General features: G+C 34.3%; 2 protein-coding genes across 2 annotated transcripts; one reads left to right on the top strand and one right to left on the bottom strand.

The window, feature by feature from the left end:
- Window positions 1-3,099: 3,099 nt before the first annotated feature.
- LOC106133637 (probable tRNA(His) guanylyltransferase) lies at window positions 3,100-5,239 on the top strand. The gene is made up of 2 exons (XM_013333437.2): window positions 3,100-3,790; window positions 4,123-5,239. The coding sequence occupies exons 1-2, from the start codon at window positions 3,203-3,205 to the stop codon at window positions 4,444-4,446; spliced, it is 912 nt and encodes a 303-aa protein (XP_013188891.1). The 5' UTR covers window positions 3,100-3,202; the 3' UTR covers window positions 4,447-5,239.
- On the bottom strand, window positions 4,511-6,991 carry LOC106133636 (V-type proton ATPase subunit d). Its single transcript, XM_013333436.2, has 4 exons — window positions 6,771-6,991; window positions 5,873-6,381; window positions 5,440-5,694; window positions 4,511-5,240 (listed from the first exon to the last, which is right to left on the bottom strand). The coding sequence occupies exons 1-4, from the start codon at window positions 6,889-6,891 to the stop codon at window positions 5,079-5,081; spliced, it is 1,047 nt and encodes a 348-aa protein (XP_013188890.1). The 5' UTR covers window positions 6,892-6,991; the 3' UTR covers window positions 4,511-5,078.
- Between the last annotated feature and the right edge of the window lie 6,214 nt (window positions 6,992-13,205).

Below are 13,205 nucleotides of genomic sequence, written 5' to 3'. Positions count from 1 at the left end.
TCTTTTAACTTTGACATTCTATGTATCGAATTTGGTGAGTGCTGTTGAAATCTTAAAAAGTTTGATAAAGTCGTTTGTTAATTGGTTACAGTGTGTGAAGTCGTTATCCTTAATACTATCCAACAATGGAAATTCCTTTAAAGAAAAAAAACTATGCACAAAAGTATAGAAAAGAGTGGGAATCACATGCCGAATTCATATCCTGGCTTAAACCTTTGGTTGGTGATGATACGAAAGCTTTTTGCACATATTGTAAAGTAGAATTACTAGCAAAATTAGTAGACTTGAGAAGACATGCTGAAACAAAGAAGCACAAACAAAAAATGCAAATTATATCCGGCAACCAGATTATACAATTCAAGCCTGATGGTGAGAAGATTTCCAACCCAAAATCGCGCAAAGCTGAAGGAATGCTCGCTCTTTACATTACAGAACATAGCTCAGTTTCCTGTATTGATCATCTGACAGACTTAGTGAAATTAGCTTTCCCTGACTCCAAAGCAACGGATGATTTAAAAATGCATCGTACTAAGTGTACTGAAGTTATTAAAAATATCTTGGCACCACATTTTACTGAAGAACTAATAAAGGATATAGGGGAACAAAAATATAGTCTCATCATTGATGAGTCAACTGACATCAGTACGTGCAAGCAACTTGGTATTGTAATCAGGTATTTTAGTAGAAAACTAAAAAAAATTGTGTCTTCGTTTCTGGCCCTTGAACAACTTGAAACCAGTGATGCAATTGGCATTGTTAAAGCCCTTCTTTCTTGTTTACAAAAATATGGACTAAACAAAAATAAACTGGTTGGATTGGGAACAGACAATGCGTCAGTCATGACTGGCATCAATAATGGAGTGTATAAAATCCTAAAAAATGATATACCTAATTTAATTCTTATCAGATGCACTTGCCACTCTTTACAACTTGCAGTATCGCACGCTTCAGAACATACGCTACCAAGAAATATTGAATTCTTAATTAGAGAAACGTACAATTGGTTTGCCCACTCTACAAAACGTAAAAATGAATATCAAGAAATTTACGAAACTATTAACTGTGGTGAAGCGCCATTAAAAATTCTGCAGGTATGTGACACACGCTGGTTATCCATTGAACCAGCAGTGCGAAGAATTCTGGCACAATGGAAAGAACTGACTTTACATTTTGGGCTTGTAAGTAATCGATGTTACACTGCAGATTTATTATACTCCATGTACAAGGATGAAACTAATTATTTATATTTGCTATTTTTGCAAAGTGTACTTAACGATGTGCAGATTGCATTGAAAAGCTTTGAAAGCGAAAGTGCAAATCCTCTCAAATTATTAAATGTACTGATTACACTTTTACGTTCAGTTTGCAACAGAATACTGTTACCGAACGCAGCAGTTACAGACAAGGATTTTTTAAATATTGATGTTGACCGAAACCTTAACTCGGTCCCATACATGGGGTACCTCTTTGAATCGGAAAGTAAAAAAACATCCTTAACAATTGATACTATATCAGCCATAAAACGTCGCTGTATTGAGTTTAATGTGAAGCTAGCCAAGGAAATTCAACAAAGACTGCCACCCAATTATAATGTGCTGGAATTGATATCAAAATTAGACCCAGAGACAATACTCCGCCAAGGTAAGGACAATTCCATTTCAGAACTAGCTGAAGAACTTGGCTATACTGCTCAATACATTGACAAGATATTGAATCAGTGGCACAATATCTGTTTTAACCAGTGGGAAAATACAAAAGATGTTATAAAATTTTGGGTTGAGGTAGATAATTACCGAAACGCAGCAGGTATAAATGACTTTGAAGAACTAGTTGATCTAGCCATATCTGCGTTATCATTACCCCAATCTAATGCGGGTATCGAGAGAATTTTCAGTGTGATGAACACCGTAAAAAGCAAACTACGAAACAAGATGGCTGATCCTCTACTAAATGCGATAATTTTTATCAGAAATAGATTAAAAGTTATTGATGCAAAATGTTACAATTATGAATTACCAAGCGATGTTATTGCAGCTATTGGAAAAAACACAAAGTACTCTTTTAAAAATCAACCACATGCGACAACATCTGCATCGACGTCGGCGTCGACGTCATCGACAGTAGTTTCGGCGTCAGTGAATTATGAAGATGTTATGGACGATATAACTTTTGATAATCTTGAATTTTAATTTCAATGTAAATTGCAGACCTCTTTGACAGGTCTGATATATTTCTGGTCGAACTATACAACTGGTTTCTCTTGATTACTGTACTGATTATTTTCAAATTAATAACTAATGAACATAGTTATGTTGTTTTATTTAATTTCCTATACTATAGATAGGGTATACTACCCGTCGGAAATATCTGCGGAGTGCGGACCTCGCTGCAATGCTCTACCCCTCGAGGTTTTTTAGAAATGTATTGTTTTTATTTGAAACTTATTCTAAGGCGTTGTATAAAAGTATAAAAATATATAGGCACATAAAAAATAGATTCCTTTTTTTTACTATCTCTCCAGATTGCATGAAGTCATCAAGCCAGGTCCGCAGGTATTTCCGACGGGTTATACTAATTATGTTGAAAATTGTAATCTTAAATGTGATATTTCAATAATAATTTGGAGATATTTGGTGGATTTTTTGCGGTCCAAATTTGTGAAATCTGGCGACATTTTACTTTTGACCTAGCGCTTTATAAAAATCGAAGGTGGCAACACTGCGAACGTATCTTGATTAAGGACGTCCTTGCTAAAGGGTCAGTTCATGAGTACCCGAAACCGCCGCTTACATGAAGAGAGTGTAATAATATTCTAGTCCTATTATAAAGTGCCTGGATCTGCACTGCACATAATACGGCAGAGGCAACAGTCTCGAAAAGGCTGTACGGATGATGACGATAATTTCTTGTGTTTAAAAACCGACACTGTGTAGCCCCCTTGCTCTGCAGGCGCCGTGGTAGGTTGGTTGGACGAACAGGATTTTTTCTGTGTTTAGACTTTGGACGAACGTTTTTACGTCAGTGCTTCGGACATCGCAAAAATCTGTATCTGACATTGACATAATAAAAAAAATAAAGTCAATTAGGCAAAATAAGTACTTTAACTACCTACTACAAAGCTAACTTAAAAATACTAAATTACCTAATTCGTTACCTACGTACACTTCTTTCCTTTTACCGATTATTTTTTATAAAGTAACCTATGTTTTCATGCGAAGCAACTCAAATTTTATGCAAGAGAGTAGCAAATATCTTTCACGTAAAGAAAATGGCAAAAAGTTCCTTTGAATACGTAAAGAAATTTGAATTAGATGATACATTATTGCCAAATGCGTGGATTATTGTGAGACTAGATGGGAAATGTTTCCATAAGTTTGCAGAGGTTCATAAATTCTCTAAACCTAATGATTTAAGAGCATTACAATTGATGAACTATGCCGCATTTAGTGTATTAAAAGAATTTAATGATATATTAATGGCTTTTGGTCAAAGTGATGAATACTCATTTGTTTTCAAAAAACACACCACTGTATATAAACGAAGAGCCGCTAAGTTGCTTACTACTGTCAACAGCAAATTTTCTTCATCTTATGTTTATTACTGGAGTAAATTCTTTGGTGACCAGTCATTAAAATATCCACCAATATTTGATGGCCGTATTGTATTGTACCCTTCTGAAGAAAATTTAATTGATTACATGAAATGGCGACAAGCTGATGTTCATATAAATAACTTGTACAATACAACATTTTGGAATTTGGTACTAAAAGGAAATTTAACTCCATTAGAGGTTTGTTTATTTAATTTATCATCAAACAGAAATATTACATCCATAAAATTATTATTAAAACAAAAGATTTGTATTTTTGATTGTAACATAGTCAATTACCCTAGACTGATTTTGCTGATATTTGGCATAGAGGCAAAACCTTCAGGAGTAATACTACTTTTTTCATGGAAGCAAGATGTGCTATAGTAAAATTTATTAAATAAAATTAGGCAGTCCTTTCTCTTAGAAAGAGTATGCAGAATGGATATGTGCTTATTTAACCAGAAAAATATTATTAATTGTTCCTCTTTTTGTCATAAAGTTTATAATTAAAAACTTATTTTCCATTTCAGGCTGAAAAACGTTTAAGTGGTACTGTTTCTGCTGACAAAAATGAAATATTATTTAAAGAGTTTAATATCAATTATAATAATGAACCAGAAGTGTTCAAAAGAGGTACTTTATTATTAAGAAAAACAATTACATGTGGTGGAAGTGCAACTAATAAATTAGTAGTTGTTGATGTTCACAATGATATGTTGAAAGATAATTTTTGGAAAGAACATTCAACATTATTGTTAATGAAACCTTCTAAACAGGATTTAGTGTATGACGGTCCAACCACTGAAATTATTCGAGAACAACTTGAAGTTAATGATAAAAACGAAATTATTTAAAATAAAGCTTTTTAAATGATTGATGATACTTTTTATTTCAAGCAGGTTTGAAGTAAAAGAAGACTTAAACAGATTATTTTATTGAATAATAAATACATTATGAATCTATAATGTTTATTTTAGAACTAACAATACATGGGATATTAATAGTAGTGGTTGTCTTCATATACTTATAACATTAAATAATTTTATATTGCATATACTACTAATTTGTTTTAATACTTTTACAGATGTTTCCTTTGATTATACTGGAGATACACCTATATTTATAATTGTCAAAACACAACTAAAGTAAAAATATAATTTAAATTGAAGCTTTATTGTTTTTACTTTGAATATATTATTATGTAGGCTACAGAGATATCTCTGAATCTTTAATTAAAACAAGGGATTGCATTCAACACTTATTATGTAATATATGTAAATAAATAACAGTTTGTATCTTTATTGACATCAAGCAGATATAATTTCATATGATTTTTTTTTTAATTTAAGGTTAACATTTCAAATTGAAATCTACATTACAACATAGTTGAATAAAATGAATGGTTTTTAAAGTCTAATCCTTGTCATTTACTATTTTTTTATTATAAAGTATTTACATAATGATAAAGTGATTGATTACAAACATTTTAGAATATTGGAATGTAGTTATCAATCTTAGCTCGGTGCTTTTGAGCCACACACTCACTTATCCATACAATGTTTCGGCATTCCTGCTCTTTCAACTTCAGGTAGGAGTAGAAAACTCCAAAGTGGAATTGTTGCATGAAAGCATTAACATTGAGTTTCACCTGGAAGCAATAACAAGTATCAAAAAGTGTTATGTATTATTTTCAATCATAAATGGCATCCCTTTAAAAGTATCATCCTGATTGCAGAATGATATGAATTAAAAAGGAAAAGGGTTTACTTATAGTTAAAAATTATTAAGTTTAATAAAAAATAATATGTTGCTTTTTAATCTAAAATTTGATTTATCAGTAATCTCACCTCATGTTCAAAAAACTTGTCTTCCAAGGTTTTGTCTCCCACATTGTTACCAGCTCCTTCAAACAGGACTGCATATTCTGCGTAATACTCTGCTACTGCTTTCACTTGCTCATAATCATCAGCACGTGCAAGGGCAGCCAATCCATCAGGATTCAGTTTGCCACAACGAGGATACAGTTTGGCACGGTCATCTTTGGACAGTTCAGTTCCAAAGGAATTAATAGTGATGATAATAGCACGCCGATCAGCTTCAAACTAAAGATAAAAAGTTTGGAAAGACTATAAGTACAAGTAGTTCAAAGTAAATGAAAGAGATGAGATAACACTAAAGTATAAAAATATTATAACAGCCCAACTGACAAAACTATTTGATGTCTTGGTCTAGCTTCATGTTAAAGTTAAGGAACATAAAAAACAATTTGTAAAAACTTACTGCTAAAATTTCACACATGACATCAGCTGTAGTATCTCCAATCTGTTTACAAAAGTCATAAAAAGCCTCCAAATATGCCTTGTACAGTGTGTTACGGATGATTTCAATGTTCATTTCATCCAAGTCCTGCTCACTGATGCAATCTACGAAGAATGGCGCCAGGGGAGTGTCCACCAGGACAGCATTGTATAGCTCAGCAGGAGTAGCAGCAACATGGATAGCTTCCATCTGCTCAAAGGAACCCAAAGGATGACATTTAGGAATCAACTCTGATATAGGTCTCTGGTGCAGAGTTCCAGTTATTAAAAGGATAATGTTGTCGATCATATAACTGTATGTAATGAAATCCAGGAATGTAGAAAGGGGCTCAACAGAGTGGTTTCTCAGATGTTGGAATTCAATGACAAGTTTCTCACGTAGTTTGTCATCTATAGTTGATACAGAGAGGGGGCTGGGCTCATTGGCGAGGAATGTTCCATAATCAGTTCCTTGCAAATGCAGCTTCAAATCTGAAAATATAAAAAATTCAGCCCTAATTTTCTTCGTATAGACTAATAAGGCTAGGTATGGACCTAGTGACCTTGTGACTGTGTAATGAGCTGTCTTTATGGGAATTTCAGGACACCTTATACCATTATTCCCACATTATACCAATATGCTTTCGAAAACTATTATTAGTTGTTTGCTTCAAAACTCTGGGGATTTAACGATGTTTAAACAAACATTTTAGCTTGCTAATCTCGGATGGGCGCAAGGCTGGGGGAAGTCAGCCGTTGAAAGACCACCAGCCCGGCCAAAAAACAAATTACCATTACCAGATTCAAGAAATATATTTGCACTGCCCGTATTGATTCATATCATTGGAAATCAACACAGAATAACAGGAATTAAAAATTACCTTCCAATGTTTCGCACTGAACCAAATTCAAGTAGTCAGACTGCTTGAGTATCCCACATTTAAATCCACGGCACAGCCCCTCCAAATACCCGCCATCGATATTAAAAATACACCCCTTCATAATGTAATTATTCCCTCTCTGTAATTTTAACAAATTCTACTTTAAGCCCTACAGTTAATACAGACAGAATGAATGAATGAAATGGAGCATTGATCATATGATTAAAACCACAGACAATTAGACGTTGGGTGGGGTGCGGACACGGTGCGGACTACATAGACTAAAGATAAGACATGTACTGACAAACAGTTAATTCAAAATAAATTTAAAATTGAACTAGACAAATAATAAACCTAAGTAAACTATAATTAAATATGTAAAAACACCGTGGCTTTTCACCGGGCTGTTCAACCTATTTACGGATAGTTGCTTGACAGATATGAAACAGTCTGAAAGTGGACTATGGATGAATGAGTTACTCGTCAAATGTCTTCTCTATGCCAACACCGACACGCTATAGGTACTAAAGCGGGTCGAAAGAAAGATCAGTTTTTAAGTCAAAACAGCAGTTGGCTGGATAGTAAATTTACTGTGAAGCTAGAAGATCCTACATGTCAATCGGAACCTTCGACATCAGCAGGAAAAAGGGGAAGGCCTTCTAAAACGTATGAAGATAGTTCAGAAAGTACAAAGAGACGTAAAAACAAGGAATTGCTTGATACATGTGGGCTCGATTTTATATTGAACTCAAACATACAAGGCTTAAGGTCTCAAGGCGAAGTAGAAGAAGCCTTCATTGTTGAAGTTTTACGAATGTTGCCGGCAGAAAAGAAGAGTGAAATACGCAAGAGTCTTCTTAACGAACAGGTTACTGCTTATTCACAAGAAGAAGCTCTCAGCATCTTCATAGAATTAAATCTGAGTAAATCACAGTATGAAAATATGAGGAATTGTTTGATCATAAAAACTGCTTATTATTTCCTTCATACAAGTTGATTCATGAAGCTAAACGGATGTGGTATCCGCTAGAATCGAGCATTGAAATAACAAACATCAAAGCAAACATCAAATTGCAAGATCTTTTAGATCACACTTCAGCTAGGCTTTTAAAAATTAGTGATGTTTATAAAGTTAGTTCAACTTACTTAACATTACATTCCAAATGGGGCTGTGATGGCTCAAGTGCACAAAACGAATACAAACAAGTCCTGCCTGAAGAGAGTGAGTTGATTTCAGACTCTAATTTATTTATATCATCCCTTGTGCCCCTGAGACTTAATGATACCAATACTAATGAAGTTTTGTGGTGTAATCCTACTCCATCATCAGTCAGATTTTGTTGACCTATTTTAGTAGAATTTTCAAAAGAGACTCCAGAGAAGATGAAACAAGTAGTCGATGAAATTAATGCTCAAATTTCAGCTCTTAAGTCTTCTTCCCTAATCAATCATAATGGAGAAGGTATTGAAATAAAACACACATTATTTTTAGCTATGATTGACGGTAAAGTGGCTCAGGTTTTATCAGAAACTTCATCGAGTGCTGTATATACCCTTTGCAAGACCAACAGAGATGAACAATTTAGAAAAAGTTCAAAACAAACCTGTCGACGAAGCTTCTTATCAATATGGACTTTCCACTTTGCTTTGTTGGATCAGATTTATGGAACTTATTTTACACTTATCTTACAATTTAGGATTTGCAAAATGGTCTGCCACAACTACAGAAGACAAAAATTTAAAAAAGGAAGAGAAGGCTTATGTACAAAGAAGGTTCAGAGAAGAACTTGGATAAAATATAGATTAACCAAAGCAAATTACTGGCAACACTAATGCCAGGCCAGGAGATTTTTTCAAAATTACCAATGTTCATCAGAAATCACTGGTATAGATGAGGAATTAATTAAACGATTGTATATAATACTTCAGGTTATGTCAAGCAGTAGAGGTATTGATGCCACGAAATTTGGTCAATATGCATTTGATACAGCACCACTGTATGTTAATAAATATAAATGGTATTATATGCCATCTTCGGTGCACAAGGTGTTAATTCATGGTGAAAGTATTATACGACATTTCTCAGTTTTGCCTCTTGGACAACTCTCAGATGACGCTCAGGAGTCACAAAACAAATACTACAGGCAGTTCAGGCTTCATCATGCAAGAAAATGTTTGAGGACAGCTACAAACGAAGATGTTTTACACACACTTTTATATACCTCTGATCCATATATTTCATGTTTGAGAAAACCTTACAATAAAAAATATTTGGAACTTTTTGATGAAGCTATAGAGTTCTTGCAGTCACTCACTTAAGCTATATTTTTATTTTGTCTTGATATTTGACGAAGTTATTTTATTTATTTCTATTCATATTTCTTGTAACATAGATGTAAGTCTACAAATTCTGTACTAATTTTTGTTCTACATTTTTTATTATAAATAAACTTTAAATTATAAAGTGTTTGTTATTTAATTGTACATATATCAAAGATTATCAGGAAAAAAATCACGTTGATATCATCATTAATAAAAAAAGTTTTGATTAATAAGAAAAGTAGTCAAAGTTCCCACGGTGCGTTGTCGTAACTGAGTTATAAAAGACTTGAATACTGGCAATGATTTTTCCTATGTTTGCTTCTGAAGATTCGGTGAAATTGTTTCGTAATTATAATTTGATAAAGAATCAACATAATTTGTATCACTATCAATCAATATGAGACTAAAGTCGCGTCTGGTGCACGAAAATTCACTCATTGGGGAGAGTAAGTATTAACAAACTTTTGCGTATGACAAAAAATAATGACGAACTGTAACGTTTCATGAACAAGTCTCTATTTTATACTAAACTAGCTTTTGCCCGCGGCTTCGCCCGCGCAAATGTATTTATATTATAAGGATACGCCATAAAATTTCACCCATTTTTTTATCCCGTATCGTGCGGGGCTGTTTTATGTTTATATTTGGTTTAAATTCATATGGCTTCTCCCGTCTTGTCCCGTCTCTTCTCGTTCTGTTCCGTCCCGTCCCAACCTGTTGTGTCCCGTCCTGCCCCGTCCAGTCCTATCCTGTCCCATCCCATCCTATTTAGTGCCATCCTGCTTTCCGCAACTGATACGTATTTTTTACTAACCAATATTTAAGACTTCTCGCACTTCGACACCTATCACTATCAAAAATATCAAATCTAATCAACAAATCAAAAATTAACTGAAATAGAGAGTAAAATAAGTTAAATAAGTCAAGTTAAAAGTTAATGAATCAAACGAATAATAATTTCAAATCAAAATATTTGTAGTGTGTAACATATTACAGCCCCTAGCGGACATACGCGAAACTACATATAGTTTCGCGTATGTCCGCTAGGGGCGCTGCTAAAATTACACGATAAATTAAAATATTTTACGCTACCTAGCTAAATGACGGTAACGAAACCATAGCGCGATCTATCTTGATGCCAACGCCATCTATCGAGCATCGAGACAACTCGTGATAGTTAATAGAAAATAAAATTCGGGTGTTTTATTTATGCATACCTATTACGCCGAGATTTATGGACCGATTTACGTGATTCTTTTTTTGTTCGGTAGAGTATACTTTCAAGTTGGTCCCGTTGTTACCTAGTCAGGATCTGATGATGGTATTCCAGGGAAATCAAGGGCAAACCTCAAATTTACAGGCAATTACGTTTTTGACAATTTCATAGATCTGTTTAAGTATTTGCGTCTGATAGTCATCATCCCATGTGAATGAGCTGATGATGGAAGGTACAACTCCTCAACGGTTAGGAGTTTAAAGAAAATTCTTACGAAGTTATACGTACATGTGAGGCTATTAGGTTGACCTGATAATAAAAAGTAAATCTCATTAACGTTAAGAATTTAGGTGAAAATGGATGCGGACAAATTTCGTAGCTGTTTGTATGGGTAGTGTTAACACAAAATAGGGATTTAAAGGCGTGATGTTATTAATGTTATGCATGTATGTACATAATTATGTATGTTATTATGTATGTTAAAGAGACGACTGAAAGTTGTCATACAAAGTCTTTTTTTTTAAGGATGGGAAATCATCAAATGACCTCTCCCGCTCTGGGTGGAACGGAAGGGAGTGTCAGACTTTTACTGACTAAAACCCACCTCGTTCCTTCAGTTGCGCTTTGCGTTCCGGGGCCACGGTATCTCGTTAGAACTTTCCCGCAGCCCCGGCTCAGTTTATCCCGTTTCCCCCCCTTGGGGGTTGACATTTCAAAAATCCCTTCTTAGTGCTCACTTATGTTACTAAAGGAACCTCTGTTCAAAATCTCAGACTCCTATACCGAGCGGTTTCGGCTGTGCGTTAATAAATCAGTCACCCAATCGCACCCCCTAAATCACGATTGGAGGGTAGTTTGAAAAAACTTATAATGTCAAACATATTTACTTGCCTATGTACGTGTTCATGCCAAGTTTCAAGTTTATAAACCCAAGGAATAAGATTTTTCATAGAAACGTTTTTACCCCTTTTCCCCCCCTTGGGGGTTGAATTTCCAAAAATCCTTTCTTAGTGCTCCCCTACATATCCCAAGGAACCTACATTCCAAATTTCAGCTGTCTACGACCAGTAGTTTCGACTGTGCGTTGTCTGTCAGTCAGTCACTCAGTAACGGAAGAGTTTTATATATATAGATAGATAATGAAGGAAGACGTGTGCAAAACTATTTGTTAAAAATTTATCATAATGCGGTTATGCGGTTTTGAATGGTTCTGTTTGGGAACGGAACAAAATGCTGTGAGAAATAGGTGATAAAAGTACCGCAAAATATAAAAACATAATCTAATATTTGGGTCACATTCGTTTTTGACTGTCCAGACTGAGAATCATAACGAAGGAAAACTCTAAGTAAACGTACTCTAAAAAAATCTTGCCTGATCTTACATATCTTATGAGATTTGACTGTGTTACGCATTAAAACTGCAAAAAACACTTTTTGCCGTGAAATTATATTAAATTTACTAATATATAATACAAAAAATAGAACTTCGGCAACTGTCAAATTTCCAAGTAAAGTTTGAAGAAAGTAGCACAAATAATGTATACTATATGTTTTTTTTTCTTTAATAATAATTCACTAATTGGCTCATTCTTTTTTGTGATAAAGTAGACATCTTAAGCTTTCTGGAATGGTATCACACTTATATGATTTCTAAAATTATAGTACTATAAAATCATACCAAACAAATTCAATTCAAAATTTTTATTCATTATTATAGGATACTTCATATCACTTAATAATTGTCAAAACGTATGGTTTAACAACTTTGGTTGACGTCAAATAAATAACTTAGTACTAAGTTTACTGCCGCTTCCAAGGCGTCAGTGCAGATGAAGCGGTAACAAACTGCACTGCGGCATTTTCTTCGATCAAAGTTACACAGCCGTTTTTGTAGTCTTCTCATTCTTTAACTTTAGATGCTCTTTTCTATGAAAAATGAATAGGCAGATATTAGAATCCTATATATAATTAAAGAGTAAGTATTTAGCTATAACCTTAGGTATAATACATGCATCCCCGCATACTTATGAAAAAACCATTTATGAGATTTGTCTCTTAGGGCGGTTCCCATAGTGCGACGATCAGGTTATAGGTACTGGCGTCATCAGCGGAAGAGTTACAGGAGAATATAAACTGAATGTATGAAGCTTTGAATTAGAAAGGAATGAAAGTACCTAAACGTAAGTAAAACTAAAACATTGATTTTGAAAAGGAGAAGGAAATGACAGCATGTAATATTTTGATTGCAGGAGAAAAAGTTGAGCAAGTGAAAGAGTTTGTATAGGGGAGACCTGGGTGAGTTGTGACAGAGGAGAGTTGTGACAGCGATGATTTCTGAAAATTCGTGACCGTTAGCCGAAAAGCAACAGCGCACAATAGTCTCTCTTGTGACGCGCTATTAGTCGCAGTAAGCACGGGGGCCCATGGCAAGTGGTTGCAAGAGCACGACGATGGCACGAAAAAATATCCAAAAAGTAAGTTTTTTTATAAATATTTTGATTGTGTTCATATCACAACCTATAACACTAACATGGGTTTTCATTATTTTATTATGGAGCATGTCTATTTAAGTTTCTAAGCATGGTAATGTTTTATTGTGTATGCATCTTGTTTCGAATTTACAAAATAATATTCCGACGGTGTCCTGATTTTTGCCACCTAAGGTAAAACACCCAAAGCCCGACAGAGCACCATTCCTCGACAATAAAAAAGTAATTTTTAAAAAATAAGAGTTTCTTTAGCATTTCCGAACGCATTTCAAGGATAACTCATAGACAAGGATTATAAGATGTCATCGCCCATGACATATACGTCATGCGGCCATTTTTAATAAAATGGTGTAGAGCGATACATCGACTGGCGGAGTGGCCTAATAAAATCCGGTTTTATTAGCAAAA

Source organism: Amyelois transitella, chromosome 2, assembly GCF_032362555.1.
Source record: "Amyelois transitella isolate CPQ chromosome 2, ilAmyTran1.1, whole genome shotgun sequence".
Taxonomy (NCBI): domain Eukaryota; kingdom Metazoa; phylum Arthropoda; class Insecta; order Lepidoptera; family Pyralidae; genus Amyelois; species Amyelois transitella.
Note: the sequence above shows the minus strand (reverse complement) of the source record. Positions and strands in the feature narration are given on the sequence as shown.

What these genes read in the sequence shown, in the direction of transcription:
- LOC106133637 (XM_013333437.2), top strand. Translation starts at nt 3,203, where the DNA reads ATGTTTTCATGCGAAGCAACTCAAATTTTATGCAAGAGAGTAGCAAAT. An exon ending in GAAATTTAACTCCATTAGAG is followed by an intron (nt 3,791 to 4,122) that starts GTTTGTTTATTT and finishes TTTCCATTTCAG; the next exon opens with GCTGAAAAACGTTTAAGTGG.
- LOC106133636 (XM_013333436.2), bottom strand. Translation starts at nt 6,891, where the DNA reads ATGAAGGGGTGTATTTTTAATATCGATGGCGGGTATTTGGAGGGGCTG. An exon ending in TCAGTGCGAAACATTGGAAG is followed by an intron (nt 6,382 to 6,770) that starts GTAATTTTTAAT and finishes TTATATTTTCAG; the next exon opens with ATTTGAAGCTGCATTTGCAA. An exon ending in ACAAGTTTTTTGAACATGAG is followed by an intron (nt 5,241 to 5,439) that starts GTGAGATTACTG and finishes TATTGCTTCCAG; the next exon opens with GTGAAACTCAATGTTAATGC.